This window comes from Artibeus jamaicensis, unplaced genomic scaffold (genome assembly GCF_021234435.1).
Source record: "Artibeus jamaicensis isolate MK-2021 breed Jamaican fruit bat unplaced genomic scaffold, CSHL_Jam_final contig_519, whole genome shotgun sequence".
Taxonomy (NCBI): domain Eukaryota; kingdom Metazoa; phylum Chordata; class Mammalia; order Chiroptera; family Phyllostomidae; genus Artibeus; species Artibeus jamaicensis.
This window is the reverse complement of record NW_026521871.1, coordinates 53,323,852-53,342,722: the sequence shown is the minus strand read 5'-3', so window position 1 is coordinate 53,342,722 and position 18,871 is coordinate 53,323,852. Positions and strand designations below refer to the sequence as shown.

General features: G+C 41.6%; 1 protein-coding gene across 3 annotated transcripts in view; it reads left to right on the top strand.

The window, feature by feature from the left end:
- The first annotated feature begins 201 nt into the window (after positions 1–201).
- The window catches only part of SETD2 (SET domain containing 2, histone lysine methyltransferase), a 108,132-nt gene continuing 89,462 nt past the window's right edge, over positions 202–18,871 (top strand). The window contains exon 1 of one of the 3 annotated variants that reach the window (XM_037130199.2): positions 202–383. In XM_037130199.2, coding sequence (XP_036986094.2) covers positions 313–383 — 71 coding nt within the window. In that variant the 5' untranslated portion in view covers positions 202–312. Of the gene's footprint in view, positions 385–1,254; positions 1,300–18,871 lie in introns of those variants that run through there. The other 2 variants (XM_053669064.1, XM_053669065.1) reach the window with 2 other exon arrangements.

The following is an 18,871-nucleotide window of genomic DNA, read 5'->3' as shown; positions in this document are numbered from 1 at the left end:
GGCCCCGCCTGCCCCTGCCTGGGGCCGACTCGCAGCTGCCAGCGCGTTGACAGGCGCGGAGGGTGCGTGTCCCTTTAAGGGGCCGGGCCTGTGCTGCCGAGGGGCGGGCGAGGAGTGCGTCGCTCCCCAAAGAGTGTGGGGGAGAGAGCGGCAGGCGGGAGGGCGCCGGAGGGAGGGAGGGAGCCTACGAGCGACGCGGGCCGCCCCTGCCGCCGCCGCGGTCGGACCAGCGGCCTCCTCCCCACCCCTCCCCTCCCTCGCGTCGCTTTGCCGCGGGGAGGGGGCTCGCGTCGCCGCCTCTAGCCGCTCCTGATGAAGCAGCTGCCGCCACAGCCGTCTCCGAAGATGGGGGATTTCTACGACCCTGAGCACCCGACTCCTGAGTAAGTATCAGCTCCGCGGCCTCCCGCTGCCGACGTCCACCTCAGCCGGAGCCCGGGATGGCGCGTCCTGACGGGCGGCGGCGCGGGCCGGCGCGGGCCGGCGCGAGGAGTAACGGGCCTGCGGTGGACTCGCGTGGCGGCATGGGGAGCAGGCCCCCACCGCCGCCGCGCCCGGGCCGCCGCGGGTCGGTGGCCGGGCCCGGCGTTGGCGCCGCACCTCGCGTCGCAGCGGCGGTTGGGCCGGGTCGGTGGGGGATGGGCGGCCACGGCCTCTGCTGCCGCCGCGTCCGCTCGGACTCGGCCGGCCCGAGGCTCCGAGGCCTCCGAGGCCCCCGGCGGCCGGCTGAGGCCGCGCTGCAGGCACAGGGGCCGAGGCGGAGGAGCTGCCGGTGCTCTACTCGGCGAGGCGGTCCTGGCCAGGGTAGGCCGCGAATCCCCGGGCTCGGGTGGAAGCCCGACCCGTCACCCGGCCTCCTGGCCACGGCGCCGCGGACCGGAAGGGCCTAGCGCGCGTCGCTCGGGCCGGGGCAGCGGAGGGGCCCGCGCTGCACTTTCGGGTTTGATTTTTGTTTTTTTTTCTCCTGGAACTGGATCCTGGCCTCGGAGTGCTTCCGGCTACAGATTCTGCACCTTTGGCACTTCGGGTGTGTAATGGTGGCGAGGTTTGTGCGGCCCCGGCGTTGAGGTGACACCGGGGTTGTTTTTCCGCCCGAAAGTGAAAGCCTTCAGAGGGGACACACATTCTCTTCCAGATTAAGAGAGCTGCACACTCTGGAAAGGACACTCTGCTTCCTTGGTAACAGCAACCTCTCACCCTAAAAGGATGACTTTCCGCTCCTTGTGAAGACTTGCTTAAAAACCGGGAACCGTGTGAGGAGTCCCTAAAGAGACAGTATCCTAAAAATCCGAAATGCAGGTTTGCCCAACCGTTTTTTTTTTTTTTTTCTTCATCCTAGGACATTTTTACGTTTTGTTAAGGGCGACGTCTGCTCCTGTGTGCGATACCCCAGGGAGCTTCCTCTCCGCTGCCTGGATTCACTTCTTTCTCTGCGGACTTGCAGGACTGTTGTTCTGCGGAGCTCTTGCTCAACTCCATTCGCTGGTGTTGGTGGAAGTCTAGAACTGCCATGGCGCTGATAGGGAGTTCAGATGAAACTGTCACTTTTGTGACCAGAAGGCTGCCAGTAGGTTTCCTCTCTGGACACATTGCACATTAGTTCTCCTGTGGCTCTTGTTTCTGAATGCTGTGCCGAATCTTTTCACCTGGGTCTGGAAATGTCTGGGTCTTAATAGTTCTACGCTTGATCGTAGCCAGAAGGCGGAAAAGCAATGGATCTTGGCAGTTCTTAGTGTGAAGAGCAAAACAGAAGGGTTCTGTTGGGGTGTCGATGGTTATCTCACAAAGAGAAATATTTATTCTGCCTTCCTAAAACAAAACCCAACCCTTACTTGCAGTAAGTTTTGTCAACGTGGCGTTTTCCTTTCATGGGTTCTTGCTTATGGGTTAATGGTAGCTTAATTAGATTGCTTTGATTTACTATACCGTCATTGGTCAAATTACAAATCTGATCTTATAGGCTTTTAGTTTGGGGCTTGGAAAACCTAAAAGAAAAAAAAACTGTCATGGTCCAATAAACTCTTACTGAGCACTTGCCCTTTACAAAATAACAGGGGAGCCCCTGAATGGGCTACGTGCCTGCTTTCAGTTCTTTTCCAGGTGGTTTGGCAGAGTCCAGAAGCTTTAAAGATCACATCCTTATCATTTCTTTGTGGAAAACATAAATTCTTATACTCTGTGGGAAAATGGACTCAGGTGCACCTTGATAGACCTGAATGGGAAGGACTCGAGAATGTTTTATTGTTTTACACAAGGTCTTAGAGGTTTTTCTCTGGTTTTCTGTCTCTACCGATTTGGATTGCTAAGAGTGGCTTAAGTAAGTTTGGAAGTGTGTGTGCGTGTGTGTGTGTGCGTGTGTGTGTGTGTGTGTGTACACACACTGACCTGTCTGGACTGTTTAAAGAATTATAGAGTGTTTTCTATCGTTACATTATGAGAACTGAAAGGGATCTTGGTACACATCCTGAACTTTATCACCTGTTCTATAGATGCAGAAACTGAAGTCTAGAAAAGTGACAGCAAACTCTAGGAGGTAGTATGTATAAGATAGTTAGCATCTGTACCATTGGGGAGAGAAAAAGCAGTGCAGTGTAGGATTAAAGACACAGGATTACACAGTCAGACCCGAATTTGAACACTAGTTGAACCTTGGACAAGTGACTTCATCTCTCTAAGCCCGGATTTCTCATCTTTGAAATAGGTATATAAGCAGCCTCATAGGGCTGTTGGGAGGATTGAATGAGCAAAATGTGTGAAAAGCACTTGGCACAGAATGTGGCACTTGTAATTGCTTCTAGCTGGGGTCCTCAAGAGAAACTTAAGAGTTAGGATTTTAAGTCAAGCATGAAAAGATTAGGTGGGCTTGGGGGGGTGACATGGCAGCAGGAAAGAATGATCAAGTGCCCTTTTTAGACTAGTTTGACACGATTCTTACATGAAAAAAATTGAGGCACAAAACAGGTAAATTCAGTTTGAAGTAATAGTTGGAACCTGGTGTTTTTGTCTTGTACCCACTCTTTAATTGGGTACAGCTGTAAGACCTCGCTTTTTTTCCCCTGTGGCATCTAGGATTGGGTTTCAGGTGAAAATGGCTGAAATCACCTTAGTGTCTGTGCTTTAAGTGCCTGCTGCTGGGTAGGCCCAGAGCCAGGTGTTGAAGACACTGGAAATTAGGGCCATAGTCTTTAAGGAACCCTTCTAGAGACAGGCAAGTACTTTGCAGTGATAAAAGTGCTATTCTTTGAACATGTGCATGTCTATTTTGTGCCCAACTTATTAGGCACACTAAGGGTTATATAAAACAAGGTTTTGATTTTGTACTTGCTAGGCATTCACTAGTGTGGTAAACAATAAATAATATAGGATGTTCAAAGGTAAGTGCTTTGAAAAATAGAGCAGTGCAGGGGGGCTCCAAAATTTCCAGGGAAGACGTTGCAATCTAAAATGAGGTGTACTGGAACCCTGGACTGGTGGTTTGGTTGGAGCATTGCCCTGTTAACCAAAAGGTAGTGGGTTCCATTCCCAATCTGGGCACATACCTAGGTTGTGGGTTTGATCCCCAGTTGGGGCGTACAGGGGTGGCAACCCATTGATGTTTCTCCCTCTTGCCCCCCCTTCCTTCCTTTCTCTAAAATCAATGAACATATCCTTGGGTGAGGATAAAAAAATAAACTGACTATAAAATGAAGTGGATTGGGTGAGCCTTTTTTAGAGTGATATATAGGCAGAAATTTAAAGGGGAGGGAGTTAGTCATGTTAAGACATGGTGGGAAAGCATTCCAAGAAGAGGGGATAAAGAGTTATTTATTTGGCACTGAGGCAGACCTAGTGAGTTCCATCCAGTATGACGAGAATGGAATTAACAAAAAAGCGTAATAGTAGATTGGGTTGGGGTGGAGTGCAGATTTCACAGGTCTCTGTGGAGCTTTTAGTATAAGGACTTCTCAGAGCTTTCAACAGAGAAGTGACATGATTTGCTTTCACCTTCAGAAGGATCACTTAATTTTGCAAGGGGGAGTAATAAGGAAGCTGGTAATCTAGGAGAGAGATGCTGGTAGCTTGTACAAAGGTGTTAGGTAACAGGAAAAGGTGAGGAATGGTTGAATTCTGGGTATACTTTGAAGATCAAACCAATATGATTTGTTGATATATCAGATGCATGTGAGAGAGGGGCCAGGGATGATTCCAAGGTTTTTGGTGTGAGCAGTTAGAAAGATTGAGTTGCTGTCAACAAGTATAGGGACGACTATAAGAAGAGCAAGTTTGGAGAATAGGAGTTCATTTTTTGGCATGATGAGGTTGAGGTGCCTGATAGGTATTTGGGTTATTGATATCCAAATCTTTAGGGGAAAGGTCTGGAAGACAGAAAAATTTTGTAGTTGTCAACTTGGGTAGTATTTAGAACCTCGAGATTGGATGAAATCTTCCAGGGAGCCAGTGTAGAAAGACAGAAGGACCCAGGATGTGTCCTTTTACACCCCAGAGTTGAGAGGATTGTTATAGTGTGCAATGTAGGAGTCTTACCATGGATGACATCCATAAACTTGGGGAAATTACCTCTTCACTAACCTAAGTAGTAGTTAGTATTTCTTTTAATTACTAATGTAAAGAGCAAACTACAGTACTGTTAACAGTACCTGTGTTTTTATTACTAGTACAAATCACAGATGTTTTTATAGTACATTGTGATTATTGTACATATCTCAAAATGTTATTTTATGTTCATCATTACATTGAAATTACAGTAGATATGAGATCCACCACTAGATTATTAAGGGGCATATTGCTACTTTCACACATTTGGGTTTTTTGTCCCCAGTGTCACTGGTCTCTTGTAATCATATGTATTTTATTTTATATATTAAAAATATATATATTAAGCTGAGAAGGCATCCACAAGCTTCATCAGACTGCCAAAGTGGCTTAAGGCACAAAAAAAGTTAAACCTCTATTCTCTGGAGTCATAACTCCTGGTTCGGAATCTCTTCTCTTTTATTTAATAGCAGTATTAACCTGAACAAGTTTTGTTATGACTCTGTGCTTTGGTGTCCTTATTTACAAAGTGGGAATCATAATAGCATTTTCTGTAAAGGGTTTTATGAGAATTTAAAAATTAGGTTTAATAATGAATGGATGGCCAAGATGGAGGCATAGGTGGAAACACTGGGCCTCCTCGCACAACCAAGTTTTAAGACAACAAAGTTTTGTAACAAAAATGCAACCAAAACACAGAAAATTGAACTGTACAGAAGTCCAACAGCAATGAACTATTCAGCCAGCCTGGTAAGAGGGGCGGAGTCAGCAGCTGGTAAAGTGGAGTCGGGCAGGCAAAAGCGGCCTGACTGACCCAGGAGCACAGGCAGCAGTTGGCAGATCCCAGATGTGGGGCAGACCTAGTGGGGGCACAAGGTGGCTGGCTGACTGTGGTCACACAATCACACGTAGATAAACCAGGCTCAGGAGTGAGCAGTGAGACAGACCACTCAGGCTAGGGCCCCAGCAACCGGAATTAGAGCCTGAAAGCCCCAGTTGGAGAAACTTTCATGGTCAAGGTGCTGGGAGAAGCTCCCAGGCTCACAGAAAGTTTGTTGGAGAGACCCACAGGGTCCTGGTGGATGCACAGGCCCACACACCCGGGAGCTGACACCAGGGGGGCCCGGTTAGAGGGGACTGAAAATGGAGAGAGTGGAACAAACACCATTGCCCCTCTGACCCCGCCCCAAAAAAGAGCATCACAGCCCAGTGACCTGGGTGGCCCCACCCTGGTGAACACCTAAGGCTCCACCCCTCATACGTATTAAGCGTGATCTGACCAAAACATTATGTATGGCTCAAGCAGAAAAAGAGCTCAAAGCCCCAGAGTCAATACTTTTAAGCAACCAAGAAATAGCCAACCTATCAGATGCACAATTCAAAACACTGGTGATCAGGATGCTCATAGAACTGGTTGATTTTAGTCACAAATTAGAGGAACAAATGAAGGCTATACTAATTGAAATGAAGGGAAATGCATAGGAAACCAATAGTGATGGAAAGGAAACTGGGACTCAAATCAAGGGAATGGACCAGAAGGAAGAAAAAATGACCAAATAGAAAAGAATGAAAAAATAAGAATTCAAAAAAATGAGAAGAGGCTTAGGAACCTCCAGAACATCTTTAAATGTCCCAACACCTGAATTGTAGGGGTACCAGAAGGGGAAGAGGAAGAGCAACAAGTGGGAAACTTATCTGAACAAATAATAAGGGAGAACTTTCCCAGTCTGGAAAAGGCAATAGACTTCCAGGAAATCCAGGAAGCTCAGAGAGTCCCAAGGAAGTTGGACCCAAGGAGGAACACACCAAGGCACATCATAATTACATTAACTAACATTAAAATGGAGAGAATTCTAGAAGCAGCAAGAGATAAGGGAACAGTCACCTACAAAGGAGTTCCCATCAGACTGTCAGCTGATTTCTCAAAAGAGACCTTACAGGCAAGAAGGGGCTGGAAAGAAGTAGTCCAAGTCATGAAAGGCAAGGACCTACATCCAAGATTGCTCTATCCAGCAAAGCTTTCATTTAGAATGGAAGGGCAGTAAAGTGCTTCTCAGATAAGGTCAAGTTCAAAGAGTTCATCATCACCAAGCCCTTATTATATGAAATATTAAAGGAACTTATCTAAGAAAAAGAAGATAAAAAAGATGAGCAGTGAAAGAACAGAAAACGCACAGTTACTAACAACCACACCTAAAACAAAAGCAAACTGAGAGGATGGCTAGATCAGGAGCAGACCCATAGAAATGGAGATCACATGGAGGGTTAGCAACAGGGGAGTGGGAGGAGGAGAAGCGGGGAGAGGGTACAGAGATTAAGTAGCATAGATGGTCATTAGAAAATAGACGGGAGGGCAAGAATAGTATGGGAAATACAGAATCTAAAGAACTTGTGACACATGGACATAAACTAAAGGGGGGGATGGTGGGGGAGGGGTGTGCAGGGTGGAGGGGAATGGAGGAATGGGACAACTGTAATGGCATAATCAGTAAAAAGTTAAAAAAAAATGAATGGAAAGATGCAGCTAGAAGAACAGTACTTTACAAAGTACCATGATATGAAAAGCGTGGTGAATTTGGCAATACTAAAGTTTATTCACTGGGAAAAAACTTCAGCATCTTTATTTTTTTAAGATTTTATGTATTTATTCTTAGAGAAGGGGGAAAGAGTGAGAGAGAGGGAGAGAAACATCAATGTGTGGATGCTTCTCGCACACCCCCAACTGGGGACCCTGTCTGCAACCCAGCCATGTGCTCAGACTGGCAATCAAACTGCCTACCCTTTGGGTCGCAAGCCAGCACTCAGTCCACTGAGCCACACCAGCCAGGACTCAGCATCTTTAAATAAAATATGAAGCTGTGAGGATAAACTCTCAAAATTCTCCCAAGATACCTCATAGGAAGCCAACTAAGAGAAAGTCTCATAATAATGTAATCATCAGATTCCACATATGGTTTAGACATTTAGTAGCTTTGCATTCAGTACATGAATTAAAATTTTTGTTATTTTATAAGAGGGAAATAGTTTTGCAGTGATTGAGGTATGGTTCTACAGGCAGAGTACCCTCTTCCAGCTACTAAGGTACATGGGAGGTCAAAATATTACTTGAAGTGTTTTCTGGTAAGTACAGAAAGCCTCATGAGCTCTCCTAATACTTAGGATAGAGTACACTTCTCCAGTATTCATGTCCCTGTTTGCTCTTGCTTTTTCTAGATTTTAGGCCGGCCATTCTGTTGATACATTATGTCTTTAGCGATACATTATGTCTTTAGCAAGGTGTCAAGCAACTGTTGATACAGTTGTGTTTTCCTAGTAAGTGCTCAAATGACTCAGACACTTTGTACATACAAGATTATCAATCATACTTTCCTGATTTCCTTAGTGGAACTTTGGTATTCCCAAATCTTTTCTGCCACTTTTCATTGTACTGACTAATTGATTTAATCTGTTTCCCTTTTAAAAGTGGAAATTCATTATGAGTTACTCTTTAACAGATATTATGATAATTTTTCTTGGTCCTGATATTCAGTGTTCTATGGACATTGTCAGTTTTTGCAGAGAAGCTAGAACAGTCATATTCTGGATGGCAAAATAGGATTTGTCTGGGTTACAGAATGAAAAGTTGCCCAGCTTCATTATTTCTGTCAGTTCTTTCAGAGTACTATTGAGTACCTTATTTTGTAATGCACTAAGGGCAATTATTAAGACACTGAGAGACAATTTATATTGGAAATTGAACCATTTATACCTAAAGTCACTGAAAATAAGGTTTAGAATCCTTTTTCTTGCTGAGATCCACTCCGAGGGGGAGTGAGTTTTCTACTCTCCGAGGGGGCAGGGAGTCCTTACACTTTTATTTTGAAAAAATTTCAAACGCAGGAAAGTTGCAAAAATGGTATAATGAATTCATTCCCATATATTTTCTGTGTATATTTATAAGTAATTGAAATTTTGCTGTACTTTATCTTTCTTTGTAGAAATATATACATGTGTTTCTTTTTGGCTAAAGCATTTGAGAGTTAAGTTGTAAACATTATGATCCGTCACCCCTGAATATTTCATAGGATTACCTAAGAACAATCATTCTCTTAGGTAACCAATATACAGCAATCAAATTCAAGCAATTTAACATAACAATACTGTTACTTTACAAACAGTTCATATTTAAATTTTGCCCCTTGTTCCAGTAGTGTCATCTTTTTCAGTCTAGGGTTATACATTTCATTTAACTGTCATGACTCTCGGTCGTCTTTTCTTCTTTAATATGTGAGGATAGAGCTTTAAATTCAACCTTTGGAGGTACTTTACCAAGATCACCTGTTTGTACTAACCGTAAACATGGTATTTTAGAAACAATAATAACAGTCCAGTAGTATGTTTAAAATGGTTTCTTTTTTAAATGACTGAAACTATAAGTGCTTGTTGCAAAAGGGTAAGATAATATAGATGTTTATAGAGGAAAAAGTGAAAGTCCACCCTTAACATCTCTTCCCTTCTCCACCTTTCCATTCCTTTTGTTTGATTTTTGTTGTTACATAAAGGGAAGAGATGTATAACCCTTTTTTTTTAAACAGGCAATATTCTGTTTAAGAATAGAATATGGATAAACTCTATGGATATACTATAAAGTTTTATTTTCTTAAGGTATCTGAGTATCATGTTAAGTTTAAAAAGGGCCTAATAACATGTTGTACTATGTGGAAAGTGTCTCCTTTCAAATGCTTCCCCACAGGGTGAGTATATCTGGTATTTATGATAGTGTGTTCATTATTTTATTTAGAGTTTGACTCCTATACTTTTTTCTTTAAAAAAATTATTTTACTGTCCATGCTTACCTGGTACTGATGGGTTAAAGAGCTTTATTCCTGCCTTACTTTGGTTACTTGCTTGGTTATTTTAAAAACAAGACTCGAGGCATTTAAGTGTAGTCTTTTGAAAATAGTTCGTTTGAAGCTAGCCAACTGAAAATTCAATAAGGTTGTTTTTCATATTGGGATTATAATTGGACATCTACTTTCATGGGTTCAAATGAAAGGCAATTATCTTGTGTAATTTTGGTTATTGTTTGATAATAAAATGTTGTATTTGGGTCCTTTAGTTTTGGAATTTGTGTATAATGTACTTTTGTTTAATTTGGTAGCCTTTTTAAAAAAAAATCAAGCTAACATTTACTTTAATGTCTTCTCCAACTGAGCAGATAATATGTTGGTCATTAGATGGAGGTTTGAAATTGGTCTGAATTACTATAGATGCTTTTTATTTTAGAATGTGTTTTCTGTCCGATTCTAACATCTCACAAGTGAAGATGTCCTTGGGGCAGTGTGTGGGTGTTGGTAGGAAGGAGTTTGATCATGCTGGCAGGCTGCTGGGAGGTCTGTTTACTGGGAGCCTGTTGTGGGTTTGCAAGAACCTGAAGCAAGTCTGGTTTCTGCCTATAGCTCTTCCTGCTGCCCACTTCCTGCCAAGTGCAGTTAGAGCCTTCTTTTGGGGAGGGTTGTATAGTAATCACCAGTATTTGCTTCATGATTAGCTCTTTGGAGACCCATGGATTAACTTGTATTTTGAGTTCTTAGTCTGATATTTGGCCTCTTGGTGAATAGTTATTAATTATATGCCCTCTACTTTAGTTGGCAGATGATGCATGCCAAGTTTAAAATTTTTATGAATTTTGTGTTAATGTAAAGTAGAGCTAACATTTTTCATAAATTATATAGATGGCTGCAAAAACCCTTTGTATCAGAATCCATTTATTCTGATCTTGAGCACACACAAAGACATTCTAAAATTGCCTGGTTAAAAAATACAACTCTGTCTCAGTGGATTGTTGCTCAGTGGATTGTATACTGGACTGTGAACCAAAGGATCACTGGTTCGATTCCCAGTCAGAGCACATGCCTGGGTTGCAGACAAGGTCCCCAGTAGGGGGCACGCAAGAGGCAGCTACAAATCGATGTTTCTCTCCCTCTTTTTCTCCCTCCCTTTCCTTCTCTCTAAAAAGAAATAAAATAAGCCCTGGCTGGTGTAGCTCAGTGGATTGAGCACGGGCCTGTGAAACAAAGGGTCGCTGGTTCGATTCCCAGTCAGGGCACATGCCTGGGTTGGTTGCAGGCCAGGTCCCCAGTGGGGGATGCATGAGAAGCAACTACACATTGATGTTTTTCTCCCACTCTCTCCTTCCCTTCCCCTCTCTCTAAAAATAAATAAAACATTTATTTATTTATTTTGTTTATTTAAAAATAAAAGTCTTTAAAAAATAAAATAAAGTCTTTAAAAATATATAACTCTTCCATTAATCTACCAATTGTAGACTAGAGTATCTATATCAACTGTATAACGTAAGCTACATATTTTATGGTGCTGCTTCTGTGGTGAAAATAATGATAGTTGTGAAGAATCAAGTCAACTGCAACATTTACTGAGTATGCACTACTATGTACTCAGCTTCTGGCTACTGGGATTTCTCCATTTAAAAGCATAGTAAGTCTACAGCATGTTCATGGTCTTTGGATTTTCTAGTACATGGCACTACAAAATTTCTTAAGTACTAGCAACAGAACCACACGTCTAAACTGTGCAAAGGAATGGATGAATGCTTAGGCTCTGATAAAATGTTAGTTTTTCTTTATGCTTTGTATAACTAACCACCTAAAGGATCTGAAAAGTTGGAGAATTATTACAATGCATGTGCATATAAACACATCTTGTTTATTGATTGATTGATTTTAGATCAAGAGAGGGAGTGAGAAAGAAAGAAACACTGACTTGTTTCACTCTTTTGTTAGTTCATTGGTTGATTTTTGTATGTACCCTGACTAGGATTCAAACCTGCAACCTTAGTGTTTTGGGTCAATGCTCTAACCAACTGAGCTATCTGGACAGGGCTGTAAACACATTTTTTGAAGTTTTTATATGGAAAAAAGTAGTATAAGCAATGACTGCGTTTCACAAAAGCACATAAATAACAAATTTTGCAGCCAGCACATGCTAACCTAAAAAATATATCCTATCACAACCAGGTTCCAACTCATGCCCCAATTTCATATTCTCTGACACTATTATTATCTTCTCTAATAATGAAAAGTAGTCAAGGAAAGATAAACACCAAGTATTGGGTTGGCCAGAAAATACACTTGTTTGTTTTCTGTAAGATGGCTTGTAGCAGCACTTAGTTGTCTTTAATTTCATTCGAAACAATTTTGTTAGGTAGTATTGTGACAGCTCTCATATCATTGTATATTTTAAAAAAACATCAAAATTGGTAAATTTTTGTATAGCCATTTTAATACTGAAGATGGAAGAAAATATGCAACATTTTCAGTATATTATGCTTTAAAATTCAAGAAAGGTGAAAATGCTACCCTGGCTGGTGTGGCTCAGTGGATTGAGTGCCAGTCTGCAAATTGAAAGGACAGTTCGATTCCCAGTCAGGGCACATGCCTAGGTTATGGTTGGGTTCCCAGTTGGGGAGACATGCAAGAGGCAACCAGTTGCTGTAGCTCTTGCACATCTATGTTTCTCTCCCTCTGTTTCTCCCTCCCTTCTCCTGTTTCTAAAAGTAAATAAATAAAATTTAAGAAAAAAAAGAAAGGTAAAAATGCAAAACAGAGATGCAAAAAAAGAATTGTGCAGTGTAGGGAGAAGGTCCTGTGACTGATTGAATGTGTCAAAAAGTGGTTTGCTCAGTTCTGTGCTGTAGAGATTTCTTGCTGGGTGATGCTCCACAGTTGGCTGGACCAGTTGAAGTTGATAGTGATCAAATCAAGACATTGAGAACAATCAACATTATACCATGTGGGAGATAGCCAACATATTAAAAATATCCAGATCAATAAAGTTATCGGAAAAAATGAAAAATGTCTTTTTATTTTATGGAGAAAAACTGAATGGACTTTTTGGCCAACCCAATGTTTCTTGGTAGTCTCATTGCTTCTCTGATGCATGCAAGCAGTACTATAATTGGGGAAGCATTGGTTTTATATTCAGCTGCCATTGTTTTAGTGTTGATACTCAGCTATTAACATTACTTCCTTGCACCAACTGCTGTTAATCTGCCAAAAAGACTATACTATACTTTGCATAATTGTGACAGTTGGTTTCCTGAATAATTATACAACAATAAAAGGTTTTTTTTATTAAAGATTTTATTCATTTATTTTTAGAGAAAGGGAAAGGGAGGGAGAAAGAGAGGGAGAGAAACATCAATCGGCTGCCTTTCATTAGCCGCCCCGCCCCCACCTGGACTGAACCCACAGCCCAGGCAAGTGCCCTGACCAGGGATTGAACTGGTGACCTTCGCTTTGTGGACATCACTCAGCCCACTGAGCCACACCACTCAAGGCTGTTTTTATTTTTTAATGGACACGATAATCTTAAGTTTAAAGAGTATACCTATTATAGTTACGTTATGGGAAACTTCAGGAGTACATTTTCACATTTGTAACAAAATATTTTATTGTACCTCAACAAAATTTATTTGTTTACTATAGATAATTTGTCTTTCGTTGGGAGGGGTCATGTTTACTTTATGCCTTTCTCATGCCACGCATATACCTATGCTGTTGGTTGTGCTGCTTATGTCTTGCTGTCAGTGCAAGCTGTGTCTAGGTGGTGAGGTAATCTAGTTCGTGGGTCCTCTTAGGACTTGAACTCATGCTTTTTGGACAAATGGACAGAGCTCACACATAACAATAATGAACATATTTGTAGGAGCATTAAATGTCAAAGAGATTCCTCATTGTTGATACAAGGGAATCAAAGTAGTTGTAGGTTAACAGGAGAGGCTATGTAATTATGGGTACTTTGAAATAAATATCCATGTAACTTGCTTAGATGTCTGTACGTATTTTCTCTACTTGAAGAATTGTTTGGAAAATGGGACCATTATTACTCTAACTTAGTTGTATATCATTAAGTCCCTAACTTAATGCTTCTCATATCCAGAAATTTGCATTATTCAGTTAATTTAAAAATCAGTGCTTCTTTTGTGGTACTAAAGTGGTAGAAGGAAAGTATACAAGGTTGGTGAACACTTAAAAAGAACCTAGATCATACTGTACTTTGAAATTTCCCTGTTAATAAATTTTCTTTTGTGCTTATTTAAAAAAAGTTTGAGGAGTGTAATACTATTCTGTTTCAGTGAAGTTTCAGGTTAGTTATAGTTTCCCTTTTTTACAGATTTTATTGATTTTTTAGAGAGAGGGAAAGGGAGGGAGTGAAACATTGATCCGTTGCCTCTATTACTTGCCTCTCGTACACATCTCCACCATGGACTGAACCCACAATCCAGGCATGTACCCTGACTGGGAATCAAACTGGCAACCCTTTGCTTTGCAGAACAATGCCCAACCAACTGAGCCACACTGGTCAGGGCAGCTTGTAGTTTAAGCCTAAGTTTACTAAAGTTATTTTTTTGAGGTCATCAATGAATATAATATTTTGATTTTGTGAAAGGCACAAGTTAGAACTGGGATTTGCAAACTGTCCAGTGGGCCAAATCCAGCCTTCCTGCATGTTTTAGTACAGCCTGACAACTAAGAATAATTTTATATTTCTTAAATAGTTAAATGGAAAGGTTATAAGTTTTCAGGAAAGCATGGCTCATCCTGATTTTATGCTTTTTAGGGTGATTGATAAAAAGCTTACTCTACCACAGTTTAGCATTAGAGTGATGAATGCCACAGTTACATTAGAATAATTATTTCTCTTTTGTGTTTCTCCTACAGCCATTTAAGAAAAGAGCTTTAAGCTCTCAGGTTGTTTTAATTTTATCAGTCAGGAAAATAAGGAATTGGTTAAAAGAGTTTTTGGAGAACTGAGAAAATGAAAAGGGGACACTGAGGTAACAGAGAAAGGCAGAAAGTAATTTATAGTCACCCTAAGACTGGGAGAAAAAAGGGAAGAGGTTATGATTTCTAGAACCTAGAAGCTCAGGGTAGGGCCCTGCAGAACTGGACCTTAGAGGAAGTTGGCTGTTCAGCTACTTTTGCTGGTATTTGAGAGGACTTGCAGTCAGCCTAGTTTGGGATTGTGGGGGGAAATGTAGAAACTGGAATCAACGCCAGGGTGAAATGCGTTAATGACTATATGTATACATAGGACCCGTGACCAACCGGAGGGAGCAGATTCCCTCTTATTCTTCCAGACTTTGAGTGTTCCTCTATGTAGCACATGCTGTTAGTGTCAAAAGGAGAAATGTCGTTTCCAGGGTCCTAATCATACTTTCACAAACAAGAGTGTAGGAAGTATGGACTAGGAGCTGCAGGAAAATGTCTTTTTAAAAATTATTTATTATATTTTTTATTTAATTGTTCAAGTACAGTTTTCTGTCTTTTAGGAAAATTTCTTAATAAATGACATGTAGTCTAAACATTTTGAAAATTTCTCAAAGCTCCAGGTAAGAAATGATTCTAGCCCTGGCTGGTGTAGCTCAGTGGATTGAGTGTGGGCCTGCAAACCAAACAACTGTGGTTCGATTCCTAGTCAGGGTACATGCCTGGGTTGCAGGCCAGTTCTCAGCAAGGGGACTCATGAAAGGCAACCATAACGAAAGGCAACCATACACTGATATTTCTCTCCCTCTCTCCTTCCCTTCTCCTCTAAAGATAAATAAATAAAATCTTTTATTTATTTATTTATTTTGAAAAATATTTTATTTATTTATCTTTAGAGGGGAAGGGAAGAAGAGAGGGAGAGAAACATCAATGTATGGTTGCCTTTCGTGCGTCCCCTGCTGGGAACTGGCCTGCAGGGAACTGGTCTGCAACCCAGGATGTGCCCTGAGTGGGAATCGAACCGCGATTAGGTCTGGTTTGTAGGCCCGCGCTCAATCCACTGAGCTACACCAGCAAGGGCTTAAATAAAATCTTTAAAAAAAAATGATCCTAGTGTATTTTCAAGAATCTGAGAAGGTAGAAAAGAAATTCTAAAGATTTTTGGATGAACATTGTTAAGTTTCTGGAGGCCTTTTTTCTTCCATCTCCTTTCTTCTTTCTCCTCCTTCCTACCTCTTCCTCCTTCCTCCTTCCTCCTTCCTTCTTCTGTCATGTCTATTTATTCCCCACATGTTGTACTCTTCTCCAGGAGGCTTAAACATGAAATCCTGGCCTTGGTTTACCTTGGTCTGTTGCGTAAAATAGGAGTAAAAGACTGTGGAGTGAAGAATAGAACTTTATAAGGTAGAAATAAAACCCTTATGTACAAAAAGTTGGGATTTTCTGAATATGCTTCAACCTAAGATTGTCTACTAACCCATAGGAGAAAATAAGTCTAATGATCAATTATTTAGGGATAAGGGGTTCTAAATAGGATAAAGCCAATTCATGGATGTTTTAGGTTACTGTTTCTTGAACTGTCTGTGATGAAAGACCAGGGCTTTTTTTTTCTTTCTTTTCAGCATATTTATGGACTGATACTTTTAAAACATACAATAAAAATAAATTCCTAGAAAAACGAAGGGAAAATTTTAAACCTTCAGAGTACAGTGCCACTGATAAAAGTCAGTATCTTGATCGTTTTGGTGGTTACATGAATCTTTACATAATAAAATTTCATGGAACTACACATGCACACACATATGAATATGAATGCAGGTTAAAAAGAGTGGCGGGAACTGAATAAGGTCCAGTCTGGTTAACATCAATGTACTCAATTTCCGTTTCCTTGTTTTAATAGTAGACTGTGGCTATATAAGATGTCCCTGTTTGAAGGGGGCTGGGTAAAGAGTACAGGGGACTCTTTGTACTATTTTTGCAACTTCTGTCAGTCTGGAATTATTTCAAAATAAAAAGCTTAAAAACACATAAGCCTATTGACCACTGGTCAAGGTCAGATGGCTGTAAAAGTTACTGAACTTCAGTCTCAGTTTATGTGCTTGTGGATATATAACAAAACTTAGCCAACTGGCACTGGCCTGAAGACTACAGTTAAGTGTTAATAAAACCTTTTCCCTCTGTGCCCTGGCTGGTGTGGCTCAGTGGATTGAGCGCGGGCCTGCAAACCATACAATCGCAGTTCGATTCCCAGTCAGAGCGCATGCCTGGGTTGCAGGCCATTTCCCAGCAGGGGACACACGAGAGGCAACCGTACATTGATGTTTCTCTCCCTCTCCCCTTCCCTTTCCCTCTAAACACAAATAAATAAAATCTAAAAAATAAAAAAAAAACTTTTCCCTCTGTGATGCCTCCCTATTTTTGTTATTTTCAGTCTCTGTCTTTCATTTCTCACCTCCACTTCTGTACTCCTCATTTGATCAAAATTATTTACTGTGCACCCTATCAATGCAAAAAATTTTAATATACTTTATTGATTATGCTATTACAGTTGTCCATTTCCCCCCTTCATTTCCCCTCCACCCTGCACACCCTCTCCCACCCACGTTCCCCAGCTTTAGTTCATGTCCATGTGTCTTAAGTTCTTTAGCTTTTATATTTCCCACACTACTCTTACCCTCCCCTGTCCATTTTCTCCCCACCATCTATGCTACTTATTCTCTGTACCTTCTCCCCCACCCCCTCCTACTCCCCTGTTGCTAACCCTCCATGTGATCTCCATTTCTGTGGCTGTGCTCCTGTTCTAGCTGTCCGCTCAGTTTGCTTTTGTTTTAGGTGTGGTTGTTAATAACTGTGAGTTTGCTGTCCTTTCACTGTTCATATATTTATCTTCTTTTTCTTAGATAAGTCCCTTTAACATTTCATATAATAAGGGCTTGGTGATGATGAACTCCTTGAATTTAACCTTATCTGAGAAGTGCTTTGTCTGCCCTTCCATTCTAAATGAAAGTTTTGCTGGATAGAGCAATCTTGGATGTAGGTCCTTGCCTTTCATGACTTGGACTACTTCTTTCCAGCCCCTTCTTGCCTGTAAGGTCTCTTTTGAGAAATCAGCTGACAGTCTGATGGGAACTCCTTTGTAGGTGACTGTCGCCTTATCTCTTGCTGCTTCTAGGATTCTCTCCTTCATTTTTATTTTGTGTAATATAATGATGATGTGCCTTGGTGCGTTCCTTCTTGGTTCCAACTTCTTTGGGACTCTCTGAGCTTCCTGGACTTCCTGGAAGTCTATTTCCTTTGCCAGATTGGGGAAGTTCTCCCTTATTATTTGTTCAGATAAGTTTCCCACTTGTTGCTCTTCCTCTTCCCCTTCTGGTACCCCTATAATTTGGATGTTGGAGCTTTTAAAGATGTCCTGGAGGTTTTTAAGACTCTCATTTTTTTTTTGAATTCTTGTTTCTTCATTGTTTTCTGCTTGGTTGTTTCTTTCTTCTTTCTGGTCCACTCCATTGCTTTGAGTCCCAGTTTCCTTTCCATCACTATTGGTTTCCTGTGCATTTTCCTTCATTTTGCTTAGTGTAGCCTTAATTTTTTCATCTAATTTGCAACCAAATTCAACCAGTTCTGTGAGCATCCTGATCACCAGTGTTTTGAACTGTGCATCTGATAGGTTGGCTATCTCTTTGTTGCTTAATTGTATTATTTCTGGAGCTTTGATCTGTTCTTTCTTTTTCGGCCATTTTTTGTGTGTGTGTGTCTTGTCAGGCATGTTAAGTATGAGGGGTGGAGCCTTAGGTGTTCACCAGGGTGGGGCAACCCAGTCTCTGAATTTTGACACTGTATGTTGGGGCAGGGTCTGAGAGGGGATAATGGCGCTTGTACTGTTCTTTGTTGGACTTCAGTCCCTTCGCTGGGCTTGTGTATGTTGTAGGACCCTGTGAGTCTCTCCAGTGAACTCTTCTGTGAGGCTGGGAGTCTCTCCCTGCATCTCAACGCTCACAGGTATTTTCAATCAGTGTTTTGAGACTTTATTTCCCAGTGCTAGGACCCTGGGTTGTCTCACTCCCCAGTTATCTGCGCATGAATATAGGACCGCTGTCCGGTCAGCCAGCTGCCTTGCGAGCAGGGTGGCCTGCTTCTCAATTGCCACCTTCCTGGGTCTTCCCGTTACCACCCTATGCCCAGGGTCCGCCTGCTGTGTCCAGCGAGCTGGGTGTCACCACTTCCTGTGCCACCTGACTCTGCCCCGCCTACTGGTCTGGATGAATGTGTCTATTTCAGCTCCTTGGCTGTCTGACTTCCATACAGTTCAATTTCTGTCAGTTCTGGTTGTTACTTTGTTCCTAACAACCAGAATTTTTGTTGTCCTTATTTTGGTTGTAGGAGGAGGCACAGTGTGTTTACCTACACTTCCATCTTGGCTGGAAGTCCCCAGTGCAAAATTTTTTTAGCCCCAGGTTTATCAATCCCAATAGATAAATCTGGGGATAAAAAAAATGAGCAGGGCCTTTACTATGTATGCTTATTTTCTAATAGTGGAGACTTGTTAATCAAAGAATCTTATAAAGCCT